The sequence below is a fragment of the Podarcis melisellensis genome (assembly GCF_964234715.1).
Source record: "Podarcis melisellensis genome assembly, chromosome: 12".
NCBI lineage: Eukaryota > Metazoa > Chordata > Lepidosauria > Squamata > Lacertidae > Podarcis > Podarcis melisellensis.
In genome coordinates, this window is record NC_138544.1 from 54688828 (window position 1) to 54709471 (window position 20644).

At 47.6% G+C, this 20644-nt stretch overlaps 1 protein-coding gene and 1 long non-coding RNA gene across 5 annotated transcripts in view; both read right to left on the reverse strand.

Moving 5' to 3' along the window:
* The window catches only part of LOC309353458, a 339290-nt gene continuing 318646 nt past the window's right edge, over positions 1 to 20644 (reverse strand). Inside the window, exon 2 of the long non-coding RNA XR_014161872.1 lies at positions 1 to 768. This is a non-coding gene — a long non-coding RNA (uncharacterized lncRNA). The remainder of the gene's footprint in view (positions 769 to 20644) is intronic.
* The window catches only part of GJC2 (gap junction protein gamma 2), an 88298-nt gene continuing 71232 nt past the window's right edge, over positions 3579 to 20644 (reverse strand). For 3 of the 4 annotated variants that reach the window (XM_081882606.1, XM_081882605.1, XM_081882604.1), the window contains one exon: positions 3579 to 7142. In XM_081882606.1, coding sequence (XP_081738732.1) covers positions 5857 to 7122 — 1266 coding nt within the window. In that variant the 5' untranslated portion in view covers positions 7123 to 7142 and the 3' untranslated portion in view covers positions 3579 to 5856. Of the gene's footprint in view, positions 7143 to 14707; positions 15289 to 20644 lie in introns of those variants that run through there. The other variant, XM_081882603.1, reaches the window with a different exon arrangement.

The window sequence follows — 20644 nt, forward strand, 5'->3', positions numbered from 1 at the left end:
AAAAGTTTGATTCCATTTTATTAGTATTGAACAACGAACATCCAACAGTTTTGTGCTGTTGCTTTTTAAAATGTCCTATCATTCTAAATACAATCCAACGGTAACAATTTACATGAAAAATATTTACAGAGAAAAGAGTCAGTTTTGCACTCGAAACGTTTCTCATACAACTTGCAAGTTAGTACAAAAAAATAGTAATATAACAGCATAGATTTGTTATGGCCTTTTAGTTAATTTCAAGTATTTTCCAGTGGAATGGAATGTGAGTGACAGCATAATCTGGCTTCTGTTCTGGTTTTTAAACTTGAAACCTTTTAAAAACCATATTAACTGTTAGAGCTTCCCACATGACCGCCTGGGAACTGCAGGGAAAGTGTTGCAATTTCTTTGTGGCAGATCTCAGTCTCCTTCATAAAACTACAATTCCCAGGGTGCCTTGTGAGGAAGTGTTGACTTTAATAGTTAAAACGATGGGTTCTTAAAAACTTTCTCTACTGCAGATCATTATTGTATGTTGCTTATTCTTTGCAGGGAATCACATTTTTTTAATGCAATAGATACCACAAGACAGGGTCCCTTGAAAGGCTTCTGAACGAAAATTCACGATAACTTCTGCGTTCCAATGCAGTTGTAAAGTGAAGTAGCGTATGCACAAATCTGGCAACACCTGCCACTTTCTATGAACACTTGCTATTTTCCTTCTCCCACTGGGGTCATTGCAGTAACACTGGAGTGTAGAAGGAGTTGACTAAATTTGCATCTATTTATCTAGCAGTTCGAAAGCACAAAGTGTAAGTAGATAAATAGGTACCGCTCCAGCGGGAAGGTAAACTGCATTTCCGTGCGCTGCTCTGGTTCGCCAGAAGTGGCTTAGTCATGCTGCCCACATGACCCAGAAGCTGTACGCCAGCTCCCTCGGCCAGTAAAGCGAGATGAGCGCCACAACCCCAGAGTTGGCCACAACTGGACCTAATGGTCAGGAGTCCCTTTACCTTTATCTTCATTGGGGCAAGAATTGGAAAGGATAGTTCCTCCATCACCCTTACGTAAACCTACAGGGAGTTCATGGCCACTAGCCAGAATTTTCCTGTAATTTCCGATTTGCTCTCTTCTCATTTTGGGAACAAGCGATTAGCCAGCGGCCACAGACTTGGAGGAAACGGATGGGAAAGGTTTGAAGAAACTCAAGAAGCCTCTCTATTTGCTAGGACGAAGTCTGAAAAGGGATGTGGGATATTCACACAGCCATTTTAACACTGAAGTCATTGCTGCAAAGTGCCCCCCACCCCTGGTTCCACTGTTTTTGTTTTTGCTTCATTCTTTCAAAAGCAGAAGCTTGGTGGACTGTTGTCTATAGCGATATTGTGCTGATGATGATGATGATGACCACAATGCTGTTCACCAGGACAAAGATAAAAATGGTTGAGGCTTCAGGGACTAATCTACACTGGGGAGTTATAACTTTAAAAATGTGCTATAAAAATGTGACACCAGAGGGCGCTGTAGAGCAGCGATTTGTCGCCAAAGAAATTGCATTGGGAGCTATATATTTTTACGGCGTTTTCCTTGATTACAGTATCAAAATGGCCATGTGAATTGAAATTTTGAAAGGGTATTTCATAATGACACCCAGTATTTGTGCCTGGTGTGATTTACATCTCCGACAGGAACAGGGAGCTTGTTGGACTTGAACTCCCAACAGTTCCAGACAGCCCAGCCGATGGACAGGGGATGATGGGAGTTGTAGTCCCATTACAAATGGAGGCCCCCTGGGGACAACCTATTTCCCTAGGGAAGGGAAGGTTGCATTGTGGAGCAATGAGTCTCCTTGCCATGAAAAATGGCAGATATGTTTATTTTTTTTCTCACCTTCTGAATTTTTTTTTTATTAAACCTCCCAGTGCTTTATTCCCACCCACCCTCCAACACTTTTGGGAAAAGAGCAGAGATTCAAATATACCTGCATTCACTGCATCCAGAATTGTAAGACTTTCTTCCTAACACCTGAATGAGAAACTACAGGGGCTCCTCAGTGGCAGGCAACAAAGAGGAGCAGGGAGTGCACTCTGTGTGTGCTCAGGGGTAATCTGTTCAAATCTCTAGAGCTCCTTATATCAAAGTTTAAGCAAGAAAACAGCCTGATGGCAGCTGATTCACACAACTATTTCTGTAATGGTTATAGGGGTTGCTCGTGCGTAAGTTGCCGCCGCTCCTGGCTAGGTTACCTGGGTGAACCCTTTCTGTCTGGACAGCCCTTCACTCTGTGGCTGTTTCAGTCGCTGGCAGAATCCGTCAGTGGGCGTTTCTTGAACCTCTTCCAGCAAAGAAGTTCTTTGACGCCAAGTCTCCGCCTACTCTCCCTGCGCGGAAGTCTTCTGCGCAGGGTGGGTGTGGGTAGCGGAGGACCCGTGCTCTCCCCGCTGGTCTCCAGCGAGGAGTCCTGGAGCCCCCTCGCCGATTCCCCCATCTGCCCCCCTTTAGCCCTGGTGTTACGCTGATTTCCTTCCCCAGCCGATGAGCTGCCTCTCTCCCTGCTGGGCCCCTCTCCAGCATCGCTTTGGAGCCTTGCCTCTGCCTCTAGCTCCGATGGCAGTTCCCTGACAATTTCAGTATGGGGATGCCACCATGAAAAGCTGCCCTCCTGCTTCTCAGCACCACAATTTCCGCTGGTGCTCAAGCCAAAAGGCTCCGAAACTGTCTGCTTGAGTTTTGAATTTGAAAGAGTGCTAAAATCAGCAAATTGCAAAGGTATGGGGATTTTTTTTGTTGGTTGTGGAGAGACTTGTAGCTGCAGCTCCTCTGGGCAACCCCCAATGTTTTTTTCCCCGGTAACCCAGGAGTGATATTCAGAGAAGAAAGAAAGAAACTGGAAGACTTCCATGCCGGCAGTGGATACGAACATAGCATAAGGAGAGTCTGCTGCGTCAAGTCAATGGCTCATCTAATCCACAATCCTGTTCTCACAATGGCTGACCTGTGGGAAACCTGTAAGCAGGGATCAGAGCCCAAGAGCCCTCTCCCCTCCTGCGTTTTCCAGGTCAGTAGCCACCAAAAGCCCTCTCTTCCATGAAGCCCTCACTTCACGACCCACAGATTTGCCATGATGTTAATTTCTGCTCCATCATCCCTTCAAAATATAGGCCGAGCCATCAGCTTTCACTGAAGGTACCGTATTTTTCGCTCCATAAGACGCACCAGACCACAAGACGCACCTAATTTTTGGAGGAGGAAAACAAGGGGAAAAAATTCTGAATCTCAGAAGCCAGAACAGCAAGAGGGATCGTTGCTCCAGTGAAAGCAGCAATCCCTCTTGCTGTTCCGGCTTCTGGGATAGCTGCGCAGCCTGCATTCGCTCCATAAGACGCACACACATTTCCCCTTACTTTTTAGGAGGGGAAAAGTGAGTTATAGAGCAAAAAATATGGTAGGTGCTGGGGCTCAGATCTGGTGAATCCCGGAACAGATTTAGCCCTGCTTCATCCCTGGAATATTGATTTCCTTCTACCCCAAATTGGAAATGGAGCCCAGATGTTGTCCCTGTTCTGTGTTCTGTTCCCTGAGATTATAGAGCTCTTGCCTGATGGGAAAGCAATTGACTTTTATTTTACTGTTTCCTTGACTGCATATGTAATTTTCCCTCCTCCAACTAACTGCTTGTCGACAAGTTAGCTATGGTTGCCTCCTTTTCCAAGACATACTTCCAGCAGCCACACAACAGACAGAAATTCAACAGTGTTTGCGCTCCCCATCATTTTGGAGAGGACTGCACCTGTCAAACATCTGCCTGCCACACAGCTGCTAAAACCACAGCCTCCGATTGGAAAAGGGGAGTTGGCAACCCCACTACATTTACAACCCCCCTTCTTATGTTAGCAAAGAGACTCTCTTCCTCCAAAATGAATCCCAATTTATCATAAATATTGACCACGATTTTGGCTTACCCATTGTATGGCAAGGACACTATCCCGACCTCAGTTCCTGAGGCAAACTGGTCTCTAGAGACGTTTGCAGTCTCTAGACTCCGAGGACCAAATGGAGCAGGGGCAAGCGACGGTGGTCATCCATTTGTTGCAGGACTCCCAGTCTGTCCAGCCATCATGGTTAGTGGTCAAGGATGCTGAATATTATAGTCTGGCAATGAGAGCTATAGGTTCCCCATGCCTGAAACAGAGGTTTGGTTTCAACCACACAGAGATCTATTGCAATTTGGCAAGGGGAGACCCAGCTCAATATTTCATTTTGAAAATATAATACATATTGCCTGAGTGCTTTTCCACACGCAGATGTGTAAGTGCTTGCAAATGCAACACCGTGATCAATTTCCCTGCAAATTATGGGTACTCCTCAGATGCTGGCTTTGTCCACATGCCCGAGCAACTGGTATGCTGATTATCTGCAACATCCATGCTCAGGTGGAGGAAAGTGAGGGCGGCCACATCTGGGAGGTGGGCACACTGACTTCTGGAGTCCCAGAAGATCTGCAGAGCCACAGGTTTCCCCCCACATCCCCACTCTACACAGAGACACAACAAAGATATCACAAGTGTTCAGGTGTTCCGTCTTTGCAGCGTTACTTAAGGCACTTTTGGTTAGGGTGTGGTACAAGCAGTGGTTAAAAACCCTTCTCAGTGACAGTGGCCGAAGGGAATGCTCCATTTTCCACTGCAAAGGAAGAAAATGTCCTTGTCTGCTTCTCAGCTCACTGCCGAGGATCAAGGGAGTAAACGCTGCGCATCTCTGAAGCAGGTGACTCCACTGAAGTCAACTGTGAAAATCCCACAGACATGCTAGATTTGGGGTTTCAGCCTCGTCTTGGAAAGCTGACTCCTGCTTTGCGGAAGCCATTAAACAGTTCAGAGGAGGGCATGGCTATGTATATGGATTAGTAAACCTTTAGGAAGTGCAGCGGTGGTCTTCCTGCAAACCTGATCAACTACTCAGAGCAGCGTTGTAAGATGTTGCAGCAGCTTCTGCAGGCGGGCAGGTTGTGTTCCACCAACGAGGTTAGAAATTAAAAGGGTTATTTCAGTCATTTAAAGCAGAATAGAAGGAGGAAAGGGGAGGCATAGTTTGGACTGACAGTTGCTTAGCACAGACAACCCCCTATGGAGGAACAGTGGTCTTGATGCAATAAAGCCTTGGGTGCAGAATTCTCACACTTTTTCCTCCGTAAACCCAGGCCCTGACCACAAACTTGCAAGCTGGTGTGGGCTGCCGTTGGAATTGATGCAGCCAGAAGTGACACGATTTCCAGTTCATGCACAACCTATCAGGTATCAAACTTAAGGAGAAAATGTAAGAGGCAGCAATGGATAGATTGGCAAGTGTGGAACGCAGAAAAGGATGGATTGGCAAGGAGGAAAGCAAAGGAATGGGGAAAGCAGAAGAAGGGAAGGCATCACAAATGCAACCAGCACAGCAAGGGAGGTGATACCTGAGAGCCATACTGAGCAAACTGGAGTCCCAGGCCCTCTACATCACGGGGATAAGCCATTTAACTGGAGGGCAGGCCTTGCAACCAGCACACGCTCTCCCCGTTCCATCTGACAGGGGACACTGCCCAGAAATATACTCTGAAAGCATCATGGCACAACCTCGTGACTTCTCTTTAGGAGTAACAAGACATGTGCAAAGGGTTCTGCCACTTCCAGGTAGCTGATTCGTGCATCGAGGGGGCAGGCTTGGTGAAGGATGGCGCAGAGAGGCTTCTTGCCAACCCACTAGATGGTCCTGAAATGCATTGCTCATTTGGCAAGACCCCCAAAAAGAACCCCATTGCTAGCGCCATCTTGGGGCCGGTTCCGTTCCCGACAGAGAAGCCACCCTCACCTCGTCGTCATCAGGCTATATACCTTGTTAGATCCACACAGAGTTTTTCCCATCCTTGCCGTTTGAGCTACCTTTCTCCGAGCTGGCTTTGGGCTTGGCGCCTTGCTTCTCCTGCGCGGTGTTGGCCCGGTTCTGCTCTGCCACCATCCCGCCGGAAGCCGAGCTGCTGGTTCTGGACGGCTGCCCATTCGCCTGCGTGTGGTTGTAGCTCTGGAAAGCAATGTCCAGCTGCTCCTGAGCCACCCGCAAGTGTTTGTGGAGCGTGGACAAGTCCGGCGGGAGGTTCTCGTCGGGGCTGGTGCACTGCTGCTCCTGGGCCACGTTGGCCAGGTTCTGCTCGTGAGCCATCAGGCTGTTGGGGACCTTGGCCTGCTTGTCCGACTTCACCACCAGGTTGTATTCCGGGGGGCAGGAGATGTTCTTCGGGTAGGCGGCATAATTGTAGGGCGGCTGGCGGAAGCTGTGCACCTTCCGGTCGCGGATGGCGTCGCGGATGGTGCCGATGCCCAGATGACACATCTCGGCCACGTTGAGGAGGAGGCAGAGGCAGCTGACCACGTACATCACCAGGAGGAAGATGGTCTTCTCCGTCGGCCTCGAGACAAAGCAGTCGACGTCGTGGGGGCACGGCTGCCGGGTGCAAAGGTAGTAGGGCGTGACCTCAAAGCCATAGAGCATGTACTGCCCTATCAAGAAGCAGATTTCGAAAGAGGCTCTGGTGAGGAGCTGGAAGACGTAGATCTTCATCAAGCCCTCCTCTTGAATGTGTCTCCTGCCGTCGTGCTTCTTCTGTTGCTGCTCTTTCTTCTTCTCCTCCTTCGTCTTGACCTTCTCTTCGCTTTCCGCCACATCATCCACAATCATGGGCTCTTCCTCCTCGGCTCCCAGGGGGTCCTCCAGGTTGCGGACGGCTTGCCAGTTGAGCGCAAACTGCTTCTTCTTCTTGAAGCCCCGGAACCTCTTCTTCTCCTCCTCGGAGGACCTGGCGATTCTGTGGATGGCGTAGCCCAAGTAGATGACGGAAGGGGTGGAGATCATGATGATCTGGAAGACCCAGAAGCGGACGTGCGACAGCGGGGCGAAGGCATCGTAGCAGACGTTGTCGCAGCCGGGCTGCTTGGTGTTGCAGGTGAACTTGCTCTGCTCATCCGAGTAGATGGACTCGCCCCCGACGGCCGTCAGGACGATGCGGAAGACGATCAGGACCGTCAGCCAGATCTTCCCCACAAAAGTGGAGTGATTGTGGATTTCTTCCAGCAGGCGGGTGAGGAAACTCCAGCTCATGTTTGTCATAGGGGCTAATCATTTATAACCTGCAAGAAAAGGACAAGGGAGGTCGAAGCACAGTTAATGCCGGTCTGTCCCACAGAAGATGCTGCTGATACACCATAATTGTAGAGTGGGCAGGGACCACGGGAGTCATTTAGTCCAACCCCCTGCAATCAGGAATCCTTTTGCCCAACATAGGGCTCAAACCCACAACCCTGAGATTAAGAGTCTCATGCTCTGCCGACTGAGCTATCCCACCTGCTTTCTATTGGGAGTTTCCCAAGGCTTATATATGCTCTGCCTCCCCTGTTTCTGCATAAGAGTAACTTAAATAATGGATAAAAAATGACAATAAATCATATGCAGCAGGTACTGCATAAAGATAAAGGTAAAGGGACCCCTGACCATTAGGTCCAGTCACAGACGACTCTGGGGGTCTGGTGCTCATCTCACTTTATTGGCTGAGGAAGCCGGCGTACAGCTTCCGGGTCATAATAATAAATAATAATAATTTATTATTTCTACCCCGCCCATCTGGCTGGGCTTCCCCAGCCACTCTGGGCGGCTTCCAAAAAATATTAAAATACTGTAATACATCAAAATATTAAAATACTGCAATACGTCATGTGGCCAGCATGACTAAGCCACTTCTGGCGAACCAGAGCAGAGCACGGAAACGCTGTTTACCTTCCCTCCAAAGTGGTACCTATTTATCTACTTGCACTTTGACGTGCTTTTGAACTGCTAGGTTAGAAGGAGCTGGGACAGAGCAACGGGAGCTCACCCAGTCACAGGGATTTGAACTGCCGACCTTCTGATCGGCAAGTCCTAGGCTCTGTGATTTAACCCACAGCGCCACCCGTGTCCCTGCGCCACAGACCTTTGCATAGGTATGCTCCCTCCCCTCACCCTTCTGCCAGGGTGGATGGGCAGGAAATGAGCTGCAGCCGCGGTAGTGCATCTGCTTTGCATGCAGAAGTACCCGGGTTCAATCCCAGACATTTCCAGGCAGGGTTGGGATCTGACCCACTCTGAAATCCTGGAGAGCTGCTGCCAGTCAGTGCAAACCTCACTGAGCTAGATGGACCATCAGTCTGACTTCGTACCTCAGGTTACAAACACTTCGGGTTACACGCAGTGGTTCTCAACCTGTGGGTCCCCAGATGTTGTTGGACTACAACTCCCATCATCCCTGAGCTCTGGCCTTGCTAGCTAGGAGTGACGGGAGTTGTAGTTCAACAACATCTGGGGACCCACAGGTTGAGAAAGGCTGGGTTACAGACTCCGCTAACCCGGAAGTAGTACCTCGGGTTAAGAACTTTACCTCAGGATGAGAACAGAAATCGCGGAGCGGCAGCGGGAGGCCCCTTTAGCTAAAGTGGTACCTCAGGTTAAGAAAGGTTTCAGGTTAAGAACGGACCTCCAGAATGAATTAAGTTCTTAACCCGAGGTACCACTGTATAAGGCAGCTTTCTACAATTCTAAAAATAGAGGCACTGAGTCAGAGAGGTATGAAATCTCCCTGTGACACACAAGAACTTTGTACACACTTTTTCCTTACAAGAGGAAACCCAGGGCACAGCCTGGACTTCCCTCTTGATAAAGACTGGGCAGAGCCATCAGAGGCTGGGTAAAATTGCTTTGCAGGCTGTGGAGCCAAGTGCCATTGGCGAACCCTATTCTGAGACCCTCTGGCAGTTTTGGGCTGTGTTTTCATATCTCTAATAACATTTACAGTGGTACCTTGGGTTACATATGCTTCAGGTTACAGGCGCTTCAGGTTACAGACTCCGCTAACCCAGAAATAGTACCTCAAGTTAAGAACTTTGCTTCAGGATGAGAACAGAAATCGTGCTCCGGCGGCGCAGAGGCAGCGGGAGGCCCCATTAGCTAAAGTGGTACCTCAGGTTAAGAACAGTTTCAGGTTAAGAACGGACCTCCAGAACGAATTAAGTTCTTAAGCAGAGGTGCCACCGCACTTAGCATTTCCACAGTGCTTACCACATCTCAGTAATTCTCACAACAACAGCTCTGTAAGGTAGGGCAGCATTATTCTAAACCGGTGGTTCTCAAAAGGTGTGACAGGAGAGGATGGTAAGTGTTGTGGGAAGATTCAAGCACCATCAAAGAAGCATTTAAACATTTCAATGTAGTATAGCATAGCATAGTATAGTACAGTGGTACCTCTGGTTGCGAACAGGATCCGTTCCGGAGGCCCGTTCGCAACATGAAAAGAACACAACCCGCAGCAGTGCATCTGAGCACATGCAGGTTGTGATCCACCACTTCTGTGCATGTGTGTGACGTCATTTTGCGCTTCTGCGCATGCACAAGCGGCAAAACCCAGAAGTAACCCTTTCCGGTACTTCTGGGTCGCCCCAGGACATAACCTGAAAGAACGTAACATGAAGCGGACGTAACATGAGGTATGACTGTATAGTATAGTGTGTGTGTACACACACACAACCAAGAACAGTATCCACACCTTTCTTCCAGAGCACTGGCTTTTCTCCTACAGGCATATTTTTATGAACAGGAATTTTTCATTCTAACCAATAAGAAAGAGCAGGAAAGAGAAAGGCCGCTTCTTTGCATTGATCAGGAGACGAGAGTTAGTTTGTCTCTAATTAGATAAATGAGATTATCTGGCAAAAGGTACATATGGAAGAGGCTCGTTTATAATTGTATTTTGGGAAATGATTCGCTTTCTTATGTACAGTAGCTGCCTTGTTTTATACCTTCAGCATGTCCCATGATCGTTTTATAGTAGCTGTGTTCTATGTCATAAATCAAGCACTGCTGGGAGCCGACTCTTTTTTATTATTATTTTCAATAAAGAATTCACTGTGGCATTGAGCACATTTATATTCTAAAAGCATGGCCCAGAGAAAAAAAATTAGAGAACCTCTGTTCTAAGCATATTGTACGGTTGTGGCCAAGAGAACAGGGGGAGGGGGCTGCCTAATGTCCCCTAGTGAGGTCAAACCGGAAGTGGATCTTAAGCCCATCAAGCAATTCCTGGTTTGTGCGCCATGATACCTAGCGTTCCTTAGTATTTTTTTTTTTTTGCCTTACTTAAAGTTTATTTAGAACAAACACATTTTTCGAAATGACAGTCTAACATATGCAATCCAGAGTTCTGCCAGCTATCTACCCTCTGCAGAACCTATTTGGGCTTCTGTATTGTGGACTTTCTCCGTCACAATGACTAGAAGAGTGACTAGTGGGGTGCCACAGGGTTCTGTCTTGGGCCCAGTCTTATTCAACATCTTTATCAACGACTTGGTTATGGACTCAAGGGCATCCTGATCAAATTTGCAGATGACACCAAACTGGGAGGGGTGGCTAACACCCCAGAGGACAGGATCACACTTCAAAACGACCTTGACAGATTAGAGAACTGGGCCAAAACAAACAAGATGAATTTTAACAGGGAGAAATGTAAAGTATTGCACTTGGGCAAAAAAAATGAGAGGCACAAATACAAGATGGGTGACACCTGGCTTGAGAGCAGTACATGTGAAAAGGATCTAGGAGTCTTGGTTGACCACAAACTTGACATGAGCCAACAGTGTGATGCGGCAGCTAAAAAAGCCAATGCAATTCTGGGCTGCATCAATTGTTGTTTTCTGCTGCTCCAGAGAAGCGGACACGGAGCAATGGATCCAAACTACAAGAAAGAAGATTCCACCTAAACATTAGGAAGAACTTCCTGACAGTAAGAGCTGTTTTGACAGTGGAATTTGCTGCCAAAGAGTGTGGTGGAGTCTCCTTCTTTGGAGGTCTTTAAGCAGAGGCTTGACAACCATATGTCAGGAGTGCTCTGATGGTGTTTCCTGCTTGGCAGGGGGTTGGACTCGATGGCCCTTGTGGTCTCTTCCAACTCTATGATTCTATGATTCTTCAGAGGGACTTCAGAGCTGTAGTAACTCAACAGGCCAGATTGCTGTTGACCTGCAAGATGCTGCTCCTGTTGTGAGAGCACCACAGTTTCCTCACAGTTAAAGCTGCTAGCTGTCTTTTTTGGACAACTGAGACCTCCAGGTATGGGGCAGTATAAAAAATCAGCTAACAACAACAACAGCAACAACTGTGTTTCCTGTGCCTCTGAAGGGCCAGGTGCTCAGCCTGGGAGTCATTTTGGACTCACAGGTGTCCATGGAGACGCAGGTCAATTCTGTGTTGAGGGCAGCTGACTACCAGCTCCATCTGGTACGCAGGCTGACACCCTACCTGCCCATGGACTGTCTTGCCGGAGTGAGCGTTCCTTATTGAAGTCCAGGCTTCTAGTATGGCGTGGGTGAGCTGGGGGCAGAGCCCAGAGCAGGCCTCAGGAGAAGCTCCACGATTTGGGGCAGGTTCAGGGATGGATTCCCCTGGCCTGGTACAGAGCCCAGCACAAATGCTGTCTCTTGTTGGCATCCGTTGCTGCAATATTTGTCAACTCCTCTCCACATGGTTCCATTCCAGCAGGCCATTATGGGAATTTTGTACCTTAAGCCCAAGTGCCCGAGCGTCCTTTTTTCCTCCTCCCTCTCAATTCCCTTTTCCTTTCATGCTGTGTCTTTGACGTGGTAAACCTGATGGCAGGTACTGTCTTCACACTGATACAGTGGTACCTCAGGTTACAGACGCTTCAGGTTACAAACACTTCAGGTTACAGACTCCGCTAACCCAGAAATAGTATCTCAGGTTAAGAACTGTGCTTCAGGATGAGAACAGAAATTGCGCAGCCGCGGCGAGAGGCCCCATTAGCTAAAGTGGTACATAACAGCTTCAGGTTAAGAACGGACCTCCAGAATGAATTAAGTTCTTAACCCGAGGTACCACTGTACTTGTAAAACTTTTTCAGTGGAAGAGTGATCTTAAAATGCTAATAATAATAATAATAATCACAAATAGCAGTTTTCTGAGGAAGACAGAATGGTTCATTGCTAGAAGGAAACTCTCCTTTCTATATCCTCTTCAGTCTTTATTCAGCTAGCAGGAGAAACATCATTTAAACTTCCCACAAGACTTCCAATGTGAATGGATAGCCTGTGTTACAGCTCTGCCTCTGACTGTTAACAAAGGGCTCAGCTACACAGCTGCGAATATAACGTTTCAAATGTGTTGTAAAGTGTAATATACAAATGTGACACTCGAATGGAGACAGTGATCGATGCAAAATTCAATGTATTTTTCAAAAAAGCATTTTCCCAGCTTTTTTTATATATGTGTGTGTGTGTGTAGATTCCACCAAACTATGTTTGGTCAGAGGGACTGGCTTGGTACAAACTCAGGGTGGAAAATGGGGCTGATAATAGCTCAGCTTCTAAGTAGGAGTGCCATAAAGACTTCCTTGTATAACGAATAATTATGCATTGTAAAAACCATGAGTCACAATCACTGACTGACTTCCTTCTATCTCTCCCCTCAATTTTTTATTAAAGCATGACTTCATTGGCCTAGGTTCAGGGATGGAGAAAGGGGGGGTGCGGTGGGTGTGGGTCGCCCCGGGTGTCACCGCTGAGGGGGGTGACAAAATGCTGGGCGGCACTCACCGTGGGGCCTGCAGTGCGCTCAAGCCACACGTCTCTCCTGGGAGTGACGCGGTGGCTTGGAGATGCGCAAGCTCTGCGCTGCCCAAACGGTCCTCCCGCTGCCTCCCCCCCAGCTATAGGGTGGCTGAGTGGGAGGAGGCAGGCATCCTCCAGAGGCTCCGTGGTGCGGCCTGCCCCTACGGGTGGCTCACCCCATCTCTATGGGCAGCTTGCCCCGCCCCTGGGCACACCGCCCCAGGCGCCCAAACAGCTTCCTCCGCCACTGCCTGGGTGGCCGTGTGCTGCCATGTTGTTTTCAAAGACTCTGTTGTTTTCGTAAGCTGTGCTGATTCACAGGGTACATATGTGAGGCCTGGGGACACAGGATTATTCTATTTACGCATTTATTTATTACTAAAATGTGGATCCAGATATCTTATGCTCTGGTGATGGGAAAGTTTGTGCAGGGACAATTGTGATAAGAACATATTAGGGTTGTCATACGTTCAGGTGGAAGTAAGGCTAAGTACATACAGTGGTACCTCAGGTTACAGATGCTTCAGGTTACAGACTCCGCTAACCCAGAAATAGTACCTCGGGTTAAGAACTTTGCTTCAGGATGAGAACAGAAATTGTGCGGTGGCGGCGCAGCAGCAGGAGGAGGCCCCATTAGCTAAAGTGGTGCTTCAGGTTAAGTACAATTTCATGTTAAGAACAGACCTACGGAACGAATTAAGTACTTAACCTGAGGTACCACTGTAAACAATAATACGTACAAAGCCTTGGGCTTTTAGTCTGTTGCATTAAGACAACTAAGGATCCTGCTGTAGCCCATTAAAGACTAACAAATTATGGGATGCACTTCCGCAGGCCCAAGAACACAAACACACTGCTATCTATCTTTTAGACTTCAAAATACAGACTTTAAGAGAGATACAGGACTCGTTGCAGTTGGAGCTTGGGTTGTAAGAAGACCACAAACTGTATTCGCTAGGCAGCCCCATTAAACTGAGGATGCTACTAGAGTGTTGCTATTCAATCACATGCCGGCAGATTCAGGTTGTGCAGTTGAAGTTCATTGGGGGAGAGGTGTCTTGCGCAAGAAACCCGCTTCCCCCCAAAATAAGTCCTTTTACAATAAGAAATGCACTGGGAGGTGTAGGATAATGCTTTGCTTTGATGCAATGCTATCCGAATTCCTTGCGGATAAATCAGGATGAATGCTCAACAAACCACTCTGGGAGGCTTACTGAAGAGTAAATCGGATTGCCCTGGAACTTTAGGAGCGGGGTGTGGCTGGACGGAAGCTCGATACATTTGGGAAAGTGCCTTAAGAAGTGTGCATTGTGGCCTGAGCGCTCAAAGGCAACAGACCTTTTCTTTGACTGAACGCCATAGCTGAGATCTCTCGTCTTCCTCACCGTTACATGAGCTCCAAAGGCCGGCACATAATGCAAGGAATGTGTTCTACAGATAACAGGGAAAGAGAGAGGTGGGATAGGAAGCTCAGGAGAAGTCCACACCCTCCAACATTTCTCCGGTGAAAATAGGGGCGTCCTAAGGAAACGCGGGACAATCAGAGACCGGGACAGCAGTGGCGTAGCGTGGGTTGTCAGCACCCGGGGCAAGGCAAGTAATTTGTGCCCCCTAACCCGTGGATTTGCGCCCCCTAACCCTAACCCCCAGATGTTGCACCCGGTCCCCCCCTGCACCCCCCATGCCATCCCCCCCACGCTACGCCACTGCGGGACGGCGTCTGTAAATCTGGAAAACAGGGACACTTGGTGGGTCTGGAAAACTCCTGTATGATGAGGACTGCCCCTGGCCTCTTAAGTGAGATGGGCGCACAACCCCAGAGTCTGTCAAGACTGGCCCGTACGGGCAGGGGTACCTTTACCTTTTTAAGGAAAAGTGGGTTTTGAGGCAGTGGAAAAGAAAGCAGGAGAATTAAAATGCAGTGGTTTGGTAGCATTTCATTTTTATATCATGTTCTCACCCACCCTGATACGGTATCTCCTCCATACTTCCCCCGATTCTCACGCCGTGAGACGAAAACAGAGAGAAATTGATAGGAATAAGCTACTCACAAAGGCATGGCTGAAGGCTCCCTTGCCATCCAGATCTTCCCAAGAAATTTTTTCCACAGCCACCGTTTCTTCAGGAAGGCAGCGGGGAATATGCATCCCCATCAGTAAAAAGTCTCGTGAAACTAACGCCCCACCAGCTTGAGAAGGAGACTTTTCAGCGAACTTTTAAACACATCCTGCCGGACTCCGCCTTTCTGACAACGAAGCTGCCACCCCCCTTCTCCACCTCTATTCTCCCCCCCCCAAAAAAAAATCCCAACAACCCCAGGAGCATCGGCTAAGAGCAAAAGCCACGTTTTCCTTCTCAGGAGGAAAAGGAGAAGCATTCGAACAAAAGTTTCATGGGAGTGGATGGGAAGGTATTCCAGTCTCTGCTCTCACTGGGTCCATCCATGCGTCCTGTGCTGGAAAAAGCTGACTAAGCAGGGATTTTATAAAAGGGGGGAAAGGAAAGGGAAAAAAGACCCCACTCTGAAACTCTCCTTAAAATCCTTCTGGTTTAACATTGCTGTGTTTTGCTTTCCCCTTATTGGGCGAAAGTTAAGAGCGCCAGTCTAGGGCATCAGTAACGGATTTGGAGGAGGGAAAGCGTGACTAATGAGAAACATCTGGGAAGCACATGGGCTGGGATCTGGAGGGGAGTCACTGGCAGGAAAGAACGACTAGACTCCTCAAGGAAGGAGCAGGAAAGCCATTTCTACACTTAAACAATGAGAAGCTATTGGCAACTTCCAGGGCAGGAAGGTGGCTTCAACCTGAAACCCAGAAAGCCAGTTCATAAAGTAAGATTTCATAGAATCATAGAGTTGGAAGAGACCACAAGGGCCATCGAGTCCAACCCCCTGCCAAGCAGGAAACACCATCAGAGCACTCCTGACATATGGTTGTCAAGCCTCTGCTTAAAGACCTCCAAAGAAGGAGACTCCACCACACTCCTTGGCAGCAAATTCCACTGTCAAACAGCTCTTACTGTCAGGAAGTTCTTCCTAATGTTTAGGTGGAATCTTCTTTCTTGTAGTTTGGATCCATTGCTCCGTGTCCGCTTCTCTGGAGCAGCAGAAAACAACCTTTCTCCCTCCTCTATGTGACATCCTTTTATATATTTGAACATGGCTATCATATCACCCCTTAACCTCCTCTTCTCCAGCCTAAACATGCCCAGCTCCCTTAGCCGTTCCTCATAAGGCATCGTTTCCAGGCCTTTGACCATTTTGGTTGCCCTCCTCTGGACACGTTCCAGTTTGTCAGTGTCCTTCTTGAACTGTGGTGCCCAGAACTGGACACAGTACTCCAGGTGAGGTCTGACCAGAGCAGAATACAGTGGCACTATTACTTCCCTTGATCTAGATGCTATACTCCTATTGATGCAGCCCAGAATTGCATTGGCTTTTTCAGCTGCTGCGTCACACTGTTGGCTCATTTTGTGATGCCTGAAATTCTGCATGGGTTTCCCCCCCAAATATCCACATTTCTGCAACTGGAGGAAGGCTTTTTGAAATATACTAAGAGTCGAGTAGTGATTTCATGCTCTTTATTTCAGCTCATAGCAACAGTGATTGATTTCCTCCCCAAAAACCTCAGGCTTTATATACATTATTTACACAATGGGTCCCGTGTGATTGGCTCACTCTACTTCCTTCCTGGAGTCTGATTGGTCTGCTCCTGCAGGCCAATCAGGTTGTTGCATTCTAGGATCCTACCTGTTATGTACTGAGCTGAATCCTAGAACAGTAGGATCCAGAATGCAGCAGTTTGATTGGTCCGCAGGAGCCACCCAATCCAGCTCCAAGTGGAAGGGAATCAGCGACCTGATTGGCCTGCAGGAACAGCCAATCAGGCTCCTGGATGAAGTGAATCAGCAACCTGATTGGCTTACAGGAGCAGCCCGGAATTAGCCAATCTTGCGGGGCCCATTGTGTAAATAACGGGGGAAGTTTCATTCATTGCTACTATGAGCTGAATAAAGAGCATGAAATTCACACTCGACTCTGAGTATATTTCACTACCTATCTATTGTTCTAGGACCCAAGCTCAGTAAATAACACTTTTTGGGGGGGAGGGCATTACCCACTTTGCTTAGTCTGCAAATAAATTAAATGAATCAATTGGCAATGCGCTGCATTCACAGCAGTCTGTGCAATTAGCGGGAAAATAATTCAATACTTTGCCCGGTGTTCAGGGATAATGTTTGAGATTTCCAAGACCTTAAAGCTAGAGAAAAGGGGTGTGAGTGTGCCTTTCAAACTCTTGGTTGGAGCCTTCTTCAACCCCAGATGTTAGTCTATTAATTGCCATCATCCTCTGACCAGAACTGATAGGAATTGGAGTCCAACATCTGGAAGTCACCATGTTATAGGAAATTGATTTATACCAGCTCAACTATCTGCCCATTTGCCCCCAGTACTGCATACTCTGGTTGCAGGAGCTCTCCAGGGTCTCAGACAGAGGTCTTTGCCATAATTTGATTCCTGACCCGATTGCCAGGGATGAGACCTGAGACCTCTGTACCCAAGTGCAAACTCTCTACCAGTGAATTACAGTCCCTCCCTCTTGAGATACTAACAGCCCAGTCCGCCGCACATCTACTCAGAAGTAAACCCAGCAGAGTTCAATGGGGTTTACTCCCTGATAAGTGCACAAGACAGCAGCTAAAAAAAACAATCTGCAGGCATTTCTTATTTGTCTTTTTAAGACACCTCATTAAAAAAGTTATCTAGGCACTGCACAATAAAATGCAGCAATAAAACCAAGATGCGGGGAAAAAACCCCCGCAATGAACTTTTAAAACTCCAACCACCATAAAAAACCAAACACAAAATAAAAAGCAATTTTTGAAAAGCACAATAGTGAAAACCAACTGTCAAATACAAGGGGTAAAACCCAGCAAACAGAAGCTAGCTCCCCCACTCACCAAATATCTTAAAAGCTCTGGTAAAACCACTATGTGGGCACCAAGTGAGCTTTCCTGGGGAAATTCTACATCCGGGGGGGGGGGGGCCACCACTGAAAAGGCCCTTCCTCTGCCATTTTCTGAACTTCAAACCAAAAGGGCACCCTGAGAACAGCCTTTGTGGACAATGCTAAGGTAAGGGTAGGGGCATATGGGAGAAGGAGAGATGTACCAAGCGCTTTTATCAGTCCTTGAACTGGACCCAGAGATGAATTGCAAGCCAGACAGAAAATGTTAAGAATAAAATTGGTGTACTATGCTTCAGAAAGGCAGGGAGGACCTGGAAGTTGCCCATTAGCTGTTAGCATCTGAACAGCAGACTGAGCAGGCAAACCAATTACCTGGTCACAGTATCCCTACTATACTAAGAGCTCCATCTGATATGACGGCTGAGGTTCTACCTGCCTGCGCACAGTCTCACCAGAGTGGTACATGCTCTGGTTATCTCCCACTTAGACTACTGCAATGCGCTCTCTGTGGGGCTGCCTTTGAAGGTGGCTCAGAATCTACAACTAATCCAGAATGCAGCAGTTAGACTAATGACTGGGAGCAATCACTGGGACCATATAACACTGGTCCTAAGAGATCTACATTGACTCCCAGTATGTTTCCAAGCACAATTCAAAGTGTTGGTGCTGACCTTTAAAGCCCTAAATGGCCTCGGCCCAGTATACCTGAAGGAGCATCTCCACCCACATTGTTCTGCCCAGACACTGAGGTCCAGCGCCGAGGGCCTTCTGGCGGTTCCCTCCCTGCGAGAAGTGAAGTTGCAGGGAACCAGGCAGAGGGCCTTCTCGGTGGTGGCGCCCGCCCCGTGGAACGCCCTCCCATCAGATGTCAAGGAAACAAACAACTATCTGACTTTTAGAAGACATCTGAAGGCAGCCCTGTTTAGGGAAGTTTTTAATGTTTGACTTTTCACTATGTTTTTATATTCTGTTGGAAGAGTGGCTTAGGCAACGCAGTCAAAGTGGGTGGGGTACAAATAAATGATGATGATGATATGAATTGTGTTTCTTCTTAAGTTATGGCAATTGTTTCTATAATCCTCTCTCTCTATACATGCAAATGTTATACAAATCTCTTGTCCTTTCTTTGTGGGGACGCCTAAGCGGCCACTGTAAAATTGCATATATATGTATTATGTAATTTAAGAAAGAACTAGGCTCTGGTGCTGGTCTGATTTCCAGCAGCAAGAGAGATCTAGACATTTCCTCTGAAACCTAAAATGAGAGACTGACCTAGAGTCTACCAGAACCTCCAGGAAGTTTTGCCATGTTGCAATTTCAAGACGGACGGAAGTTTCATCCCAGGGAACAATGGGATGCAAGGGAGAAACAGGACTGGTGCAAGTTTAGAAACAAGAAAATAAATACAAAGAAGGGAGGAAGCTTCAAGGACCGAGAAGATTTTTTTTTTTAAAAAAGAAAAGAATAGAGACAATAATGTTTACGGTGGGGAAAGACAACGGGAGGATGTCATGCTAGACAGCTAGGAAGAGAGTAAGGGCAGATTTTATTGTTTCAACCAAGGGTTGTGATGGTGTTAGATAGGAAGATAAGAAGCCTCTGGGAGAGATCATCTGCCTTGCAGTACTGATAAAGAGATGTACAATTTGGGGTGGATGAGAATTTAATTTGCAAACCTGCCTAATTTGCAATAGAGAACCAGAATAGAGCCATCCTATGAGTTTTGGGTTAAACCACAGAGCCTAGGTCTTGCCGATCAGAAGGTCGGCTGTTCGAATCCCTGCGATGGGGTGAGCTCCCATTGCTCGGTCCCTGCTCCTGCCAACCTAGCAGTTCGAAAGCACGTCAAACTGCAAGTAGATAAATAGATACCACTCCGGCAGGAAGGTAAACATAGTTTCCGTGCGCCACTCTGGTTTGCCAGAAGCAGCTTAGTCATGCTGGCCACATGACCCGGAAGCTGTACGTCGGCTCCCTTGGCCAATAAAGCGAGATGAGCGCTGCAACCCCAGAGTCAGCCATGACTGGACCTAATGGTCAGGGGTCCCTTTACCATTCATGAGTTTTGCAAGGGTATTCTCCAGCCAAGTGCACAAATACCGGGGTAAAGTTTGCATTAAAAAATGCATGCATTTGTGAAAATAACATGCAAAAAGGCATGATTTGGGGGGCAAATGCTTTGCAGAAATGAGACCAAATTTGCATTAAAAATGTGCAACGCAGGCAAAATTCACACTGCAATGCCAATTAATTTTCTAAGCCTGGAAAAGTAGCTCTGTATCTGCCAGCTGGAGACTCGCTCCTGCAGCTGCTGGACTGTAGTTTGCGGCCGCAGCCCTTTAGCAAGGCCACCATTGTCACCGCGGAGTCCTAATATGGTTTTTAAACAAGATATTGTTCAGGCATAAACATGTGCTTAGGAGATGGGCACCCTCCTCCTTAAATAACTTCCTGCGTTTCCTGAACTCACCTCTTCCTGGCGGCCGATATCTTGGACAGGGGGAGCACAAAGCTGCTGTGGACTTGAGGCAGACACAGGAAGATGAAAAAGAAATGGACACACCACAGACAGGGCACGCTGTGTTGGAAAGGTTACAATCCCAACTTTCCTTGAACACAATCCAAGGGAACTCTCTGGTGCACGAGCTCCCCTGAAAGGGAGGTCCATGGTATATAATAAATTAATAATAATAATAATAATAATTAATAATAATAATAATAATAATAATAATAATAATAATTTGTTTATACCCCGCCCATCTGGCTGAGCTTCCCCAGCCACTCTGGGTGGCTCCCAATCAAGTGTTAAAAACAGTACAGTGTTAAATATTAAACGCTTCCCTGAATAGGGCTGCCTTCAGATGTCTTTTAAAGATAGGATAGCTACTTATTTCCTTCACATCTGAAGGGAGGGCGTTCCACGTGGCAGGTGCCACTACCGAGAAGGCCCTCTGTCTGGTTCCCTGTAACCTCACTTCTCGCAATGAGGGAACCGCCAGAAGGCCCTCGGTGCTGGAT